This window comes from Uloborus diversus, chromosome 1 (assembly GCF_026930045.1).
Source record: "Uloborus diversus isolate 005 chromosome 1, Udiv.v.3.1, whole genome shotgun sequence".
Lineage (NCBI taxonomy): Eukaryota > Metazoa > Arthropoda > Arachnida > Araneae > Uloboridae > Uloborus > Uloborus diversus.
In genome coordinates, this window is record NC_072731.1 from 249,262,408 (window position 1) to 249,278,155 (window position 15,748).

At 29.6% G+C, this 15,748-nt stretch overlaps 1 protein-coding gene across 1 annotated transcript in view; it reads right to left on the bottom strand.

Annotated features, from left to right (window-relative positions):
* Positions 1-1,043: 1,043 nt before the first annotated feature.
* The window catches only part of LOC129219837 (gastrula zinc finger protein XlCGF8.2DB-like), a 35,788-nt gene continuing 21,083 nt past the window's right edge, over positions 1,044-15,748 (bottom strand). Inside the window, exons 4-5 of the mRNA XM_054854146.1 lie at positions 15,470-15,703; positions 1,044-1,279 (exon numbers count right to left, since the gene is read on the bottom strand). Of these exons, the coding sequence (XP_054710121.1) occupies positions 1,044-1,279; positions 15,470-15,703 (470 nt within the window). The remainder of the gene's footprint in view (positions 1,280-15,469; positions 15,704-15,748) is intronic.

Genomic DNA, 15,748 nt, shown 5'->3' on the forward strand with positions numbered 1-15,748 from the left:
CAGTAACTGCAAATTTTTCATTTCTTTGTTTCTGTCATTATTGCATGTTTACTTTATTGTACAAGCTTACTTATTGGTTTCCGCTGAAAAAAAAGCAAGAAAAAAGTATCATTCAAACATTTACCTATTGTTAGTATTGAATCCAAAACGTGTTCCTTCAAATATCTCGAAAACTCATTCCTGCAGATACTGCAGTTGACCTACCCAAGGCCGAATTCATCTCTGACTTTTTGGGATGTTAAGTCATTCGGGGTCTCTCACTGTTTGGTTAGAGAAAGTTTTCTAAAGTCTACCCACACTGAAGCAAAACTCACCAATACCAATCCAATACTGTTCCAGCTGATTAGTTTAATTTCTCTCAAGATTGCAGCTTAGCATTAAAAGCTTCAACATTGAGTTTTATAATTCTGCACAAAGGCAATTTATTTTGTTTCAGAAAAATATAATTCAATCAACTTTTTTTTTCTTCATGTTTAAACTTAAATTAAAAACATATTTCATGTTTTGTCAATTACCCATGTTTATGCCTGTAATAAAATAAAGTTGGAAATGATTACTCACACAAAAAAGGCATAACTCTGTACAATATAACCAGGGCTTAATTTCCAGCAAAAGAAGTTCAAGAGCCTTATACTTCCATGCTAAGCACTAAAGTTGTATTTGCAGCTTAAGCTTAAAATGAGGGTACTATTTTTTACACTTCCATATTCTTGATACAGATGCCACTTTTTTTTTTTTTTTTTGCATTAAGAACTACCTGGCCTCAGTAACTCATTTTGATTAAAAAACAAAAGCAGGTACAGCTTTTGTGCATTGTAATATAGCCCTCAAATCTTTGCACCAAAAAAGGCTGAATTTCATTTTAAATGTTAAAATTTGCACAAAATTGAAAAGAAGAACAGGAGCTCACATTGTTGGTAATGAAGCCCTGAATAAAGCTAATATTAAACGTAAAACTAAGAACAGTAAAATATTGAAGCAATTTATAAAACATTTAAAATCTATATTTAGTTTACATAAGTCATTAAACATTGGGAAACATTTCAAAGTCTAGAATGTATAACCATATGCAATCGTAAAGTTTGTTTGCGGGCAAAGGCTTTCCCACAAGCAGAACAGGTATAAGGACGCTCTCCAGTATGTTTGCGTACATGTCTTCGAATATCAGTTTTGTAAGCAGAAGAGTAAGAGCATATCACACAATAATGTCGGCCGTTTGCTTTTCTTATATGCAATTCGCTTTCTGAATGTTCTGCACCTAATGTAAGAAGATGGAGACCTAAAAATAGAATAGTAAAATATATGAGACTTTATCTAAAAATACAAAAGCAATGCTTTATTTAAACTCATGAGTAGGCAATGGACATGGGGAAAGAGAATTGACTCATTTTTTGCAAAAACTTATGTAATGAGATAGTTGTTAGGCAAATTTTAAAGCAAAGTTTCTCAATCCCAAATCTATTTCAGGGTCGGACTAACGTAAGTCAAAAAAAGATGATTTTCATGTTATTACTGTATCATACGCAGAATCTTATTCTACATTAAGCCACGACAACATAATTCTATAAAAAAAATTTGCTATGGATAGTAAATTTCAATCCACCAAGAGTGATTACAGCTATCAACTACTTCTGCTAGACAGTTAAAGTTTTTGCCTCCTATTCCAATGCAAGCTAGTTTGCTTAGAAGCATGCAGTACCTTATTGAGTGCTATTTGAAAGTTAAAAGTAAGTCTTAGAAATGCAGTAAATTAGTTGCACAGGATCTACCTATCTTTAAAAAAATCATACTGCAAACCTGTTGACAGACCGTTATTATCCAAACTTTATTATCTTTAGATTGAATCAAAGTTTCAAAACTTTTACAAATCAGTGACGTAAATGATATGCGGCTGATTTCCACGATAATAACACGGAGAAAAACTTTAAATTCACGTATTAAGAAATAATATTGCTCGTTTGGAAGAAGCGTGCCACAATGCGAATTTAATTTTCTTTTTTTTTTCCGCTTAAAGGGCTACAAATGACGTTATCTTTTTTGGAAAATAATGGCAGATTTTTTGTTCTAATATTAACCACTGGAGAACACAGCAAGTTTCCCGAAGAATTAAAACTTCAAACGCTTCTCCTGTAAAATTTCATTTCTTTGTAATGTGGCACTCTTTTTTCAAATATTGGCAATAAAAAAGAACATAACATACATAAAAAGAAATAAAAAGAAAATTACTTTATAGTAACATTTATTTTTTTAGGCAGCAACCCCCTTCCCCCATACACAAAAGCATTGGCCTATCCCCCCAAAAAATGAAAAAAAAAAACCCCTCCCAGATAAAAATTTTGATCCATTTGATATAAGATACAGCTTTTTGCTCTCTCTCTCTCCCCCCTCCCCCTGAAAAATAAAATAAACTACAAATAAAAACACGCTAAAAATAAAGCAAATTATGCATCAAAATGCAAATTTGACAGGTTTATGCTCTAGAAAACTCTATCCAAATCTATGCTTGAAATCAAAATTTATTTACAGTTTTTTTTTTTTGTAAAAATAGAGGAACTAAAGAATTACAAAATAATTGCCACTTAGGAAAAAAAATGTGTTTGGTAAAATGAACATTAAAAAAAGTCAACTCTGAAGCATGAAAAGAAAACTCTGATACAATAGAGTAATTTTTTTACCCTATATCATTTCCATTTGACTTTTTCTTTCTTAATTTCTTGCTAGCATATGTACTGATAAAATTCAAAACGAGAAATAAGAAAAACGATTTGATTATTTATAAAAATGAAAAATACTTTCATAACTCACAATTTGAATACAAAATGAGAAAGCTATAACAGCTTTTGAAAACGAAGTAAAAAATATTTTATTTTCTAGCAACAAAAAAATATAACATAAAGCCAGGATCAAAATACACCTATGAATAATAATTAATACCTTCCAAAAGCACTGCAAAAATGTCTTCAATACTTTGAACGATGATTAAAAAAAAGGGGAAAGATTTTTAAGCACTTAACAAGTTCTGAGCAAATATATGATCCCTCAGAAAAATACAAATAAAATAAAAAATATTTTAATGTTAATTTTTTTTTCTTTCTTACACATTAAAAAATATTAACTTCCAGATGATAAAATTAATTCCATTGTTCCAAAACTTACCACCATCACTTATTTCAATGGATGAAATCTGAAGAAATGTATTTTAAGACCTTCATTTCGAGAGAATCCTTTGCCGCATTTTGTGCAAACAAACGGGCGTTCACCAGTATGTTTTCTTACATGTCTAGCCATCATTGCTTTGTCATGGCTGGCATAAGAACAAAAATCACAGACATACGTACGATAACCTCTCTTGTTCCCAACATTTGAAGTAACTAAATATTTTGCACACCTTGACAAATTAGGAACAGCACCTAAAATATTTTTTAAACTTTAAACAATATGTTGGCAAAAGATATATTTTGAAAAGAAAAATGAATTAGTAAATTCGAATTTTGTGTGAAAAATAGATAAAATATTTTACTTTTGATACAAATTCAATCTGAAGAATTTTACGTTAAAAGTCGCGGGTTTAATTAGCAAATGGCTTTTAATTTTTTTCAAAATTAACTTGCTTAATTATTCAAAAATCATAAACATGAATACATTTTTTGTCTAAGAATTAAAAGAAGACACTATTTAAATGTATAAATTATACGAAAACCTTTCTTTCAGCTGCTTTCCCCCCCTCCCTCATGAAACTCTAAAAAACTTAAATTTTGTTTCAATTGAGAAAGAAAAGATTAAAACACACATCATGGGTACATATAGTAGCAATTACATTCATTCATTTATAAAAATACTATATGCATTATTACTACCAAGCAAAAGATTACATAACTAGCCCAAGTTTGGAAATTCCCACTCCAAGAAATGTTGCCTGTTGTCTGATTAACATAAACCAGGCAGTTAGTGACTAACTCTCCCTTATTTTTTTCTCTTACAACGCCTAAAATTGTTTTTGAAAAAAATATACTAAGCTAAACCAAACCCGGTAGAAATAAAAATAAGTAGAAAAATTTAGAATACATTTTTCATGAAAAGAATTAATGTACAGTGCTTTAAAATTATGAAAGATTTTTCTCACGAAAAAAAAAAAGTTCCTGAATATTACACAACATTGCAGTTGAATTACATTTTGTGATTTTGAAACTCTTTTGCTACATATAGATACAGATAAAACAAAAAACGTAAGGTACAGAAAAAGTTAAATTGCAACCGATAATCTTATTGGTAGCATTAAAGAAATAAAATGCTTAACATACCTCAGCGACGAAGAATATATTAAAGCATGTCTGCTTCTAGTAATACCAAAATTTTAAAATATTTTGCAAAATCAACGATTAAGCATCTATCCCATTTTCCCATCAGAAATGGTTTTCTAAGCTTAAGAGTGATGAAAGTGTTTTTGCTCAGTTATGTGTGGTAAAAAAATATTCAAATAACAAGAAAATAAAAAATATATAATAAAATAAACACACACAAACATTATAATGATAATTATTTTTTATTTTACTCTGATGACTTGCAGTAAAAATAGTTCTTTAAGCACATAAATTTTTACATCTGATTTGGTACAATGGAATGCATAGGCAAAATGATTGAAAAAGCAAATAACTGCTGAAGCGTAGGCCAACACAGGTCACAAAAAAGGCATGACTAATCTTACATAGTATTTTTAACAGCAACACAGTAAGTATAACATGCCTAAAAGCTAATGGAGCATTATAGACAACTGGGGGTTTTCCGTCCCATTAACTTTAACATAACTATTTCTATTTAAACTCTTCCTGCCATTTTCAATAAATTTAAAAATTTAATTTTGGGAGAAAAAAAATTTATTTTTTTAAAAATTAAAAGTACAGTCGGACATCGATATAAGGTCACTCCATGGGACTTCACAAAACTGACCTCATAAGCCGAGTGACCTTATAACCGATTCATATACATATTTATTGATAAATAAGGATGTATTTACAAGGATGTATGCATTAATTCTTTTCAAAATTTAATACGTCCAAAAATATCAGTTAATTAAATTATAATAGTTGAATCAATTTGAACCAATTGAAAATTTTGGAATTAATAAGAAATTTTGAAATGCTTTTTAAAACTTCCATTTAGAATAAAACTGCATTCAAATATGCCCAAGCAAAGAACTGATGTGCAACTTACTTTATCTAAAATTACATTAATACAGGACAGATGCATTTTTCCTTTAGTTTAAGCACAATGGTTTCTAAGTATCTTCTGAAAATTTTCTTCGGCTTCTAATGACTGGTGAAAAAATTGCAATATGTACATACTGTGTGCCCACGTTACTTATTTCATATTTTAGTATCACTGTCGTTACACTCACTTTCTACTGTTAATTTACTACGTTAATAGGAAAAATGACTTTTCACTTTTTAAGGATTGTATATCGCGTAAAATTCTTGGAAGCAAATCTATTAGGCAATGAAATCATTTAAAGAAGTCAGACAAAAGTGACCTTATAAACGATTAATGTATTATGACTTGACCATATACCTGATTATACATAAAAAAGAATTCCTATTCAGCGAGCCGGGACTTTAGAAAAGTAACCTCATATGTGGGGTGACCTTCTAAGCGGGTGACCATATATCGAGGCCTGACTGGATAATTAAAAATTCTTTAGGATAGTGAATTCTGCATTACCTAGTTTTACAGTTGCTCACAAAGCTACCTATGCAGAACGTTCTGCATAGACCATAGCGTACAATGAGCCATAGGCTCATTGTGCGCTATCTCCTGTAGCATACACAAACACAGGAAAAAAAAACCATGGTGAATAATTAACAATAAGCAAGCAAAAAACTATGGAAGCAAAGCATTAACTTCTCAGTTAGAAATATTGAATGCACTCCGAAATTTACTTGAATTAAAATTTTATAATTAATAAATTCATTACACACAGAATATGTTAAGTGTGAAAGGATAACTTATGAAATTGATAACTAAAATCTTCAAAGAAAAAAAAATCAAAAAAATTCTAAAATAGATCAAATTACATGAAACAATGAGGCTGTTTCTGAAACTTTCAAAGTATATTTCTCTGAAAGAGCATGCTTAAAAACATAGGATTTGATTAATTTTAAAATAATTTGACTAAGGTTTAATATTTTTTATCAATTATTTTAACTGGCGCACAGATTCAATTTCATTTTTTAAGCTTCTGCATATAACATCACAAGTGATGAATTGTCATTCACTGATGCTATTATTGCAGAGCACAATATTTAATTCGCTTCTAAATTATCATAGTCTGGAAATGTGGTATGGACAGCCCAAGCAAAAGCATTCATGCAGCCAGCGGAGTAACGTGCCAAAGTTTATCGCTTGTGATGTTGTAAAAACCACGCCTTGTTTGAAAAATTGAAAATTTTGAAAAATTAATTAAAAATTTTACCGATCTTAAAACAAAAGTTTTTTTCTCGATCCATGTTTTTTTTTTGCTCATTCTATGAACTTCCGTGACTAAAAGAAGTACTTTTGACAGATGAAAACAACCCCATTGAAAAAATGTGCTGAAAGCTACAACACATAAACAGCTCTAATAAATATGAGCTAAAAAAAAAATCCACCATGTATGCACTTCACAAAGTTTTTTTTTTCTTTTTTTTTTTAAATGTTTACTTGGTGTTTATCAAGGAATGAATAAAAAACTGTTTTTGTTTAGCTGAGGATTAAAGTCAAAAAATTTCACAGTAATGTCAGTTTTATGTTACCTGCATATGTGCTTATGTTAAAATCATTCAGAAATATAACTTTAATTAAAAACCATTTTAAAACAACATTTTTAACTACTAGCACTTTAGTATGCTATAACATTTATGATTTTAGTAGGTTAAAAAAGTATCCAGCATACCTCAAACATCTATGAAAAAATATTTCATACAATATAACAGAAAAAATATGACATTTTTATAACATTTTTGAATGAGCATAAAATGTATGATTCCTTAAGCCTTCTTTGCGAGTAAAAGCTTTTCCACAGGTCTGACAAATAAAGGGACGTTCTCCAGTGTGCTTTCTCATATGTCTGTCCATTTTATATTTATCAATAATGGTATATGGACATTCATTGCAAACATACATACGACACCTTTTCCCCAATGCATTGCGTCTTGAGGTAACTGAATAATTTTCAATCCAAACTTTATTTCCTAGGAAGGAAAGATTTTATTTGAAACAATTTGAATTAAATAAATCATGATACATCAATTTTAATGATTAGGAAATACACAGCTTATCAATTACACTTCATAGCTTTTACTTTTTCTGTATAAAAATTTAAGAAAATACCTTATAAATATGCAAAATACAGACTGGCTGGTTATCAGATCCAGAGACTGCAGTTTCATCCTTGTCATAGACTCATCAGTCTGGAATAATGAATAACCAAGCTGGAGGCAGATATATCTCATTGAAGCTGAGAGTGCCAACAAACCAGGGTTGGCAGGTTTCTGCCGAGGCGGTAAAAACCACTGGTAGAAACCGGTTAAAACCGGCATGGCAAAAACCCCTTTCTGCCACATTTATGGCAGAAACTGGCAGAAACTCAAAAAATGACATAAATGCAACTCCTGACATACAATAGAAAATGTATAAGACAAATAATTAAATATTAACCCAAATACAATTTATTTACAACACTACCACCATTCAAAATCAAATTTTACATTGTTTCCCCACTGCAACAGCCTCTAACAAAATAAAAGTTTTGACGCTGTTTCTAAACCTAACCAATTTCCCAATTTGTTGTGCACAAAGGAGAAATTTGAGAAGATTCTTTCAATCCCAGCAGAACTAACTGGCATTATCCTCAAAGAACAAGCAAGATTCACATAACTTTCTTCTATAGCATATTTTTTCAAACTGCACCACCATGCGGTATTTGGAGTAGTTGTTACCACGTGATTGGAAAAATAGATTTTGGGAAAAGGGGCCGATTTGTTTTGTAAAGCAATGGTATAAGGTACATAATCAGAGTTAATATTTGTGAGTAAAGTGAGGGCACTTTCTTCTTGATTACATGATAAATTTACTCCCAAATACTTTGGATGGAGCATATAGGCAAGTAAATGATGATCAGTAACTGCTTGATTAAGCTCTTTTAGAATAGCTTTGTTCAGTTATATTAAGTGTAAAATGAGAAGTTCTTGAATTTTAGAGTTTAATGAAATAAAACAAATCTGTATTTATTTAAATATTTGATATATATATATATATATATATTACACTTTAAATTAAATGCAAACAAAATAATTATAAACAACAAACTGAAAAATTTGTTACTTACAACATTACAAGGCTAAAATTTCTAACGCATAGCAATTTCAACTATGATAAATTTTACTTTGCTTTGTAAATGTCAGTTTTGTTATTTAACATATTTTTACACTAATTATTAAATAACTATTATATTAAGTTTTTGCAATGACGAAATGGAGTTATATTTTTTATTTTACTTAATTGCCTGTCATTAAGTAATTACTAGAGCTATTAAAAACGTTTTCCATTTTTTGCCAGTTTCTACCAGTTTTTGCCGGTTTTTACCGGTTATAACCAGTTTCTGCCACTGGCAGGGCAAAAACCAGTTTCTGCCGGCAAAAAGCCAACCCTGCAACAAACTGGTAGATAAAAAAAAATTCTCACAAGCGAGAGTGTCCAGCATGGTGCATTTTAACCTGTAAACTGAAAGCAAAGAAAGCCTTCAATTTGTTGGAACTTTCAGCTTCAATGAGATGACATCTGCCTCCAGTTTAGTTATTCACTATTCCAAACTGTTGAGTATAACAAGGATGAAACTGTGGCCTCTGGGTATGATAACCGAGCTGTCGGTATATGGCAAGTAGTTCTGTCCTGGCCCTGACTTAGGGCGTTAATTCACTGTGCTAATACTTAGGAAATATATTTTACAAATTCAAAGATATCTTTAATGTTAGATCATATAATGCAATTATTTTTTTTCTAAACCAACTTTTTTTCGAGTGGTTTTTTTCTCCTATTATTAAAACTTTCAGCAATTTTTAACTAAATTTATATCATTGAAAATAAAATCAACTATGATTTCCATTACAGAAACCAGAATTCAGTCGTTAAAAACGAATATGTTTTAAATCATTACCCATTAGTGTTATTCTAAATGGAAATTTTAAACTATTACCCATCTATTAAAAAACTATATCAATATGTTTCTTACATTAAGCGTTCAGAGTGATTTATAATACAAATTTGAATCTAAAATGTAAAACTTCCCACACAAAGATACAGAAAAAATAAAACCAAATTAGTAACACTCAGTTTAAATTTCAGAGTTAACAGCACAAAACAATATTTCAAAATGATAAAAAAAATATGAAACACTATCTTCATTCATAATTACTATTCAAAACAAAGGCATTTACACTTTTTCCCCCCGGTCAAAAACAGCACAATTTTGGTTTGTTGTAATTTATTTTAAAAATATAGGCATTCATTTTTCTTTCAACTATGTTTTAACATATGTAGTTTAAGCTTATCATTTCTAGAAAATAATTTTCCACAAGTAGGGCAATAAATGGCCGTTCACCAATATGAGTGCATACATGTCTACGAATATTAGTTTTTTCTTGAGTTTGATAAGGACTTATATAACATGAATAAAAACGAACAGTTTTATTCACATCTGGAATGTTGATATTACTAACAGAATAAATATCTGTGCAATTGATCCAAGTTCCTAATGACAAAGAATGAAACATTTTCAGATTACAACAAAAATTTGTTTTGAATAAAAGTTGTATTTTATATTTCAAGGCATTATACAAAAGGCAAGTAGATTGATGCTTAAACTACAATAGAATAAATCAATAACAAATCAAATGACATGGAACAAGGCAAAATTTTTTTAATGTCAGTAGCAGAAAATCATAGTATTTTTATATAAGACAAACTAATAGAATAATTAAATAAAAGAATATCAAAAACATGGAGAAAGAGAGAGAGGATATATTAAAATATAGTTTTTTAATTAGACAAATTGATAAAATAATGAAATTTGATACCGCTCTGGGCAGGTAAATGGTAGTAACTGCAGAAATTAGTTTTTGAGACATTTGAAAACAAACGTTTTGGGTTCTGTACTAACAGTAGGAAAATGTTGGAATTAGAGACTTTTTTTCTCTCATTTTTTTATCAGCAGAAACCTAATAAATAAGCTTGTAGAATAAATCCAACGTGCAATAGATGACAAATATGAAAAATTTACCAGTCCATGGCAGAATACAAGAACAATATTAAAAGAAAAAAAAACCAGAAATATTGAAATATGCACAAGAAAAACATAAAACTAAAAATGCCAAATGAATGAATTCAGAGAAAAGAAACCCTTTTTAATAAATACCTCCCAAAAAATCACAATGCCACTTATTTAAAACAATAAAATTAGTTTGAGGGATTTACTTAAATGTTGTGTGTTTGATAATAAAAATTTTAATTAAAATTCCTAAATGTTATTGTTCTAGTTTTGAGCAAATAACTTTTAACTCCAAATTGGAAGCTCATATTTTTGCATTACAATTCAAAGTAATTTAACTATGCTGCCGTGCTAAGCACAGATGTGGTTTCTGCACATTTTATCAAAATTGAGTTATTGTCACCAGGTGATTGTTAGTAATTTATTTTACCTAAATGTCAAGTTTTTTGGCGATTTGTGAAGGCGAAATATTAAAAAAAGCTTTAGGAAAAAAGTCGTAACTGCACAGTTTGCGGAGTTTGCTAAGGCAATTTGAACGTAAGTGACAAATACTAAGCCTTTAAAGTGGTATCTGCGCAGTTACCACTTTTTTCCTTAGTATTTTTTGTAGATACGACTTTTATACCCTAGTAAAGCAGCATATTTAATAATGTAACAGTTTATTATAACACAGAAATAAAAATTAGTTTACCGTTGTATAGTTGATACAGGTTGATAATAAAAATTAATACAACTTTGCATAATTGTTAAAGTAAATATTCAGCTTTTTCTATTCAAATGTTTATTTAAAATGTAAATTCTAAAAATGAAATGCATGTAAAATATTCATATCTAATTCTTTCATGCAAAAAAAAACGCATTTCATTCTACGCCAGTAATATTTTTATTTAAGTATCGTCTGCTGTCAAAATTATCTTCATGCTCGGTAAAAATGAATCTAGAAAATAAAACATTATAAAAAACACATTCTTTTAATATATAGAACAGAAAATTGTAATGGATTACAGTTTTAACTGTCCGGAGTTTTGAAAATGGTATCTTTCAGAAGGTAGATTCTGTTAGATTTGTAGTAACAAAATAAAGCGAAACAGCTAACTCCAAAGAAAGCAGATGTTTTCAGTATTATTTAAGGATACCTTGAGCACGTTTTATTAAGCTATTTTTGTCGTATCTTTGCAGATACCCCTAAAAATGCGTAGTAATTGTCACTTACGGTGAAAATAGCTTAGTATATGAAAAGGTTTTGAAAAGAAAATGTGTCATAACTACATTTATTAATTTTAAATTAACATTTTTACAAAAATACTGTCTTACGGTTTTTAGATAGGTAATTTACGGAACAACTACATCAAGTTGAGCATTTAATTAAGTCATAAATCAAAGAAATGAGTTGTAAAACTTTAATATGTCGATTTCTCATTTTGAGCTCTGCTGCAGATACCACATCTGTGCTTAGCACGGCAGTATGGTACATACACCCGAATAAGTCGCGATTTAGTACAAAAAATGGGAATGAAAGTTAGGGGGTCAACTTTTATGTGAGATAGAATTTCCGAAAATTTTCCTTGAACAATTCTGGGAAAAAAAACAATTGAATTTTCCCCGAATTTTAATCTAATATTTTTAAGCAGAAGCTACAAAAGTAATGTACTCACATTCTGTTATAGTTTTATATGTTCTGATTGTGAAATAAAGACTAAATAATTGCACTAAAAGATCGGATACGCAAGTGAGCATTGAGAAAATTGCCTAACTTGCAAATTTTCCCAATAGTTACGAATAAATGCTCTATTTAAAAAAAATGTAATATGGCTACAGCATAAAGCTTAATTGATATTAATTCAAAACAAAATCAAGAATTAGCTAAAATCCCAAGAGTGAAATTGAACCCTTTATAAAAATCAAGATTGCTGAAATGAACCATTTTGGTGTAAAATAATAAAAATTGGAGGTTATAAACATAAGAATGTTCATTACATATCCTTCTCTTTCTTTTTATAACGTTTATAATTAAAAATCGAGCCAAAATGTTCCCGATTCGTTCAGAAAGGGGCTTGACTAATATGCAAGATGGTATATACGGTACTCATAATAATATTAAGTGAATGTCAGCTGTGAGGATTATTTTTTAATATTTTATTCAGTTTTATGTAGGTTTTGCATTTATTCATTGTTAGTAAATTCAGGGTTCATACTTCATTCAGATAAAAAAATTCCATGACTTTTCCAAGACTTTTTCATGACCTCAAAAAATTTTTCATGACCATTTTACATGAAAAGAATAGTACTATTTGATTTCAAACCTGTCAATTTTTGGAAATGAGCATCTGCTAAACTTCTACGCGAATGTCACTACCTCATTGGAGCACTTACTTGTGATTGAAAAAATATCAGTGTACACCTAAAAAACTAAACTATTTTTAGTTAAAACTAACTATAGTTTAAACTATTTTGTTAATTCATGTTTCTAAACCAGATATTTATTTTAAAAATGCATTTAGTAGTGAATAAATCTTCGGATTCAAATGTACTTGTTTACTCATTTGCACATTTTCAAATGCTTAAGAGATTCAGAAATTCCAGAACATAGTGTTTGATTTCTCACATTGAACATAGCAGTGGGTCGCATGGATTAGTTTTGTGGGTCACATGTTGAGCACTACTATTTTAGAGTATTAGAATTCCCCTACTTCTGTATTCTATCACCTGACTAAAGATCATTATTTTCTAAAACCTTCAACAAACTGAGATAAACAATGATAAACATTATAAAGTTTTTAAGAGTGATGGAAACAAATTTGGATACAATTGAATCGCGTTTTTTAAGTGGGCGTGGCAAAATTTAGAATGTACAAGTTCGCTACTACAGAATACAAAATATAAGAAGTGTTGAAAATAATGGTAAATTCAAAATGAGTGATGTCCAAGCAGTAAAATCACATTGCAGAAAAAGAAAAGCGGCTGCTACAGAAATGGATGCAATGAGATTTTAAAATTCAGATTTGTTTTTGGGATCGTCCAAATTTCCAGTTTCAAAGGCTTTTGTATGAGCGATACTGTTATATCACTCTAGATTTCTAATGCTCTTTCAGCTACTGTTGCTTCCTCTTTGCCCAAAACATTTTTCCATGACTTTAAATAATTTTCCATGATTTTGAATGAAAATTTCAAATTTCCATGACCTTTCCAGGTCTGAAATTAGCTTATTTTTTTCATGACTTTTCAGGATTTCCATGACCCGTACGAACCCTGTAAATTTATACATTGTGGGTTCTTGCTAAAGGAATACTTAAAATCAAGTTTTTGTATTTTAATTTTTGCCAATTAATTGGCACAATTAAGCCAGTTATAAACAATTGGGAAAGTGGCTGATTATGGCCAACAAGCAATTACTGCCAGTTAATTGGTGCATCACTATTATATAGTTTAAAATTGACATCCTGAATATTTCCTAAGCTATTTTAGCAGTCGAATACTTAAAAAAATATTTCTTCGTTCCCTTTACCATTATTAGATACAAAATAAAAGGACTAAGCATGCACATACTTATAAATGAAAATAATCAAACAACTTACCAAGTGAATGAATGAAATTGTCTGAAATCAAGAATGAAAATTCAAATAAAATTAATCAACATGTAGAAACTGCTTTCGCTCAACAAAATTACGTATCATTGAACAGGAGTGCCCCCCGCCCCAAGAGCAAGGGCGCACCCCCTAAATTTCCCTCCACATACACAAAGCGAGAGCCCCCTCCATAAAAAGGAGAAAAATACCCCTCAAAAATTTCAATGGAGCAGTCTGTGCCATGACCCCCCCCTCCCCCAGGTGGGCACCACTGCCATTGAATGCATTTTTAATATCAGATTCAGTTATAAAGTTATAACAGATTTGGTAAAGTTTCCCTTCGGTGCAAGTTTTGATTTATAAATGTAAGATCAGAAATTTAAAGAAAACATTATTCTGTTATTGAATTAACTACATACAAGTGATGCCGAATAAAAAAATATGCACTTAAGGAAAAATTTTCAGAAATTTTGAGACAATGGAAGAAAAAAAAGTTTTTTTACGGATTTTTTTTTTAAAAATAAACTGCAGTTAAATAGTAAAATTTTCTTGACATACAAAATGTTAAATATTTAAATGCAATTCAAATTATCCTTTCTTTTCAACAGAAATATATGCAAAATTTTTAAGTAGCCTTCATTCAAAACACCAAAAATTATTCAATTCAGCATTTAACTATTAAATTTAAGTAAAATGTGATTTTTGAAAATAAATGAATGGCTTTTTTTTTTTTTTGACGGAAAATGGCTTTTTTTTCTATTATGTAAATGGTGAGATTTTGAACTGAAAGATGTTTTTCTTTTGTGTTAAATCATATCTCTCTCAGTGACCACATTTTGAGTCAATTAGCAAGTCATGACAAATTATCCTTAATTTTTTTCTCAGAATTCAGTGTTTTTTCAGTTAAAAAATATCCAGAGTTCTGGGGTACAGTAGAAAAGTTTGACCCCTGAGTGAAAACCTGTTTTTCTGACCAATGCAGGACAAAATACTTGAATGATATAGAAAGTAAAATTTCATACTTTTGTAAATATATTTCAAAATTCAAAGATAGTTTTGTTCTTAAAACTATGCATAGTTTTACATTTTTAACTAATGTAGGGCCATATAGTGTTTGAATTAATTCATTTCATTATCAAGATCATTTCAGAAGGGTTTTTTTCTCATTATAAACTTCAACAATTTTAATTAAAAATCCTAATATTGAAAATAAAATTAACTATGATTTACATTACATAAACCAGGATTCAGTAATTAAAAAGAAGTATGTTAATAAATATTTATTTATGTATCTTCTGTATCTGTTTCAAAAAAATATATGACTAAGTTTTATACATTAAGCTTAATGCAAATTCAAGTCTAAAATGAAAAAATTTCTACACTGATGCAGAAAAACTGCAGCCAACTTAGTAATACTTTAAAATTCTGAATCAACAGCACAAAACAACACATTTAATATGATAAAACGGTAAAAATGAAACAACATTTTAATTCATATTTACTCTTCAGAACAGCAATGGTATTTACACTATTTTTTTCTTCTTCACAAAAACAGCACTGGTTTGTTTCTTCTTATTTTAAAAATACAGGCCTTGATTTGTCTTACAACTATGTTTCACCATATGTATTTTCAGGTTATCATTTCTAGAAAATAGTTTTCCACAAGTAGGGCAAACAAATGGCCGTTCACCAGTATGAGTGCGTACATGTCTACTGATATTGGTTTTTTCGTGAGTCTGATAAGGACATTTTTTACATGAATATGAACGGACAGTCTTGTTCACATCTGGAATGTTGACATTACTAACAGAATAAATATCTGCACAATTGATCCAAGTTCCTAAAGATAAAGAATGACCCATTTTCAGATTAAAAAAAAAATGTT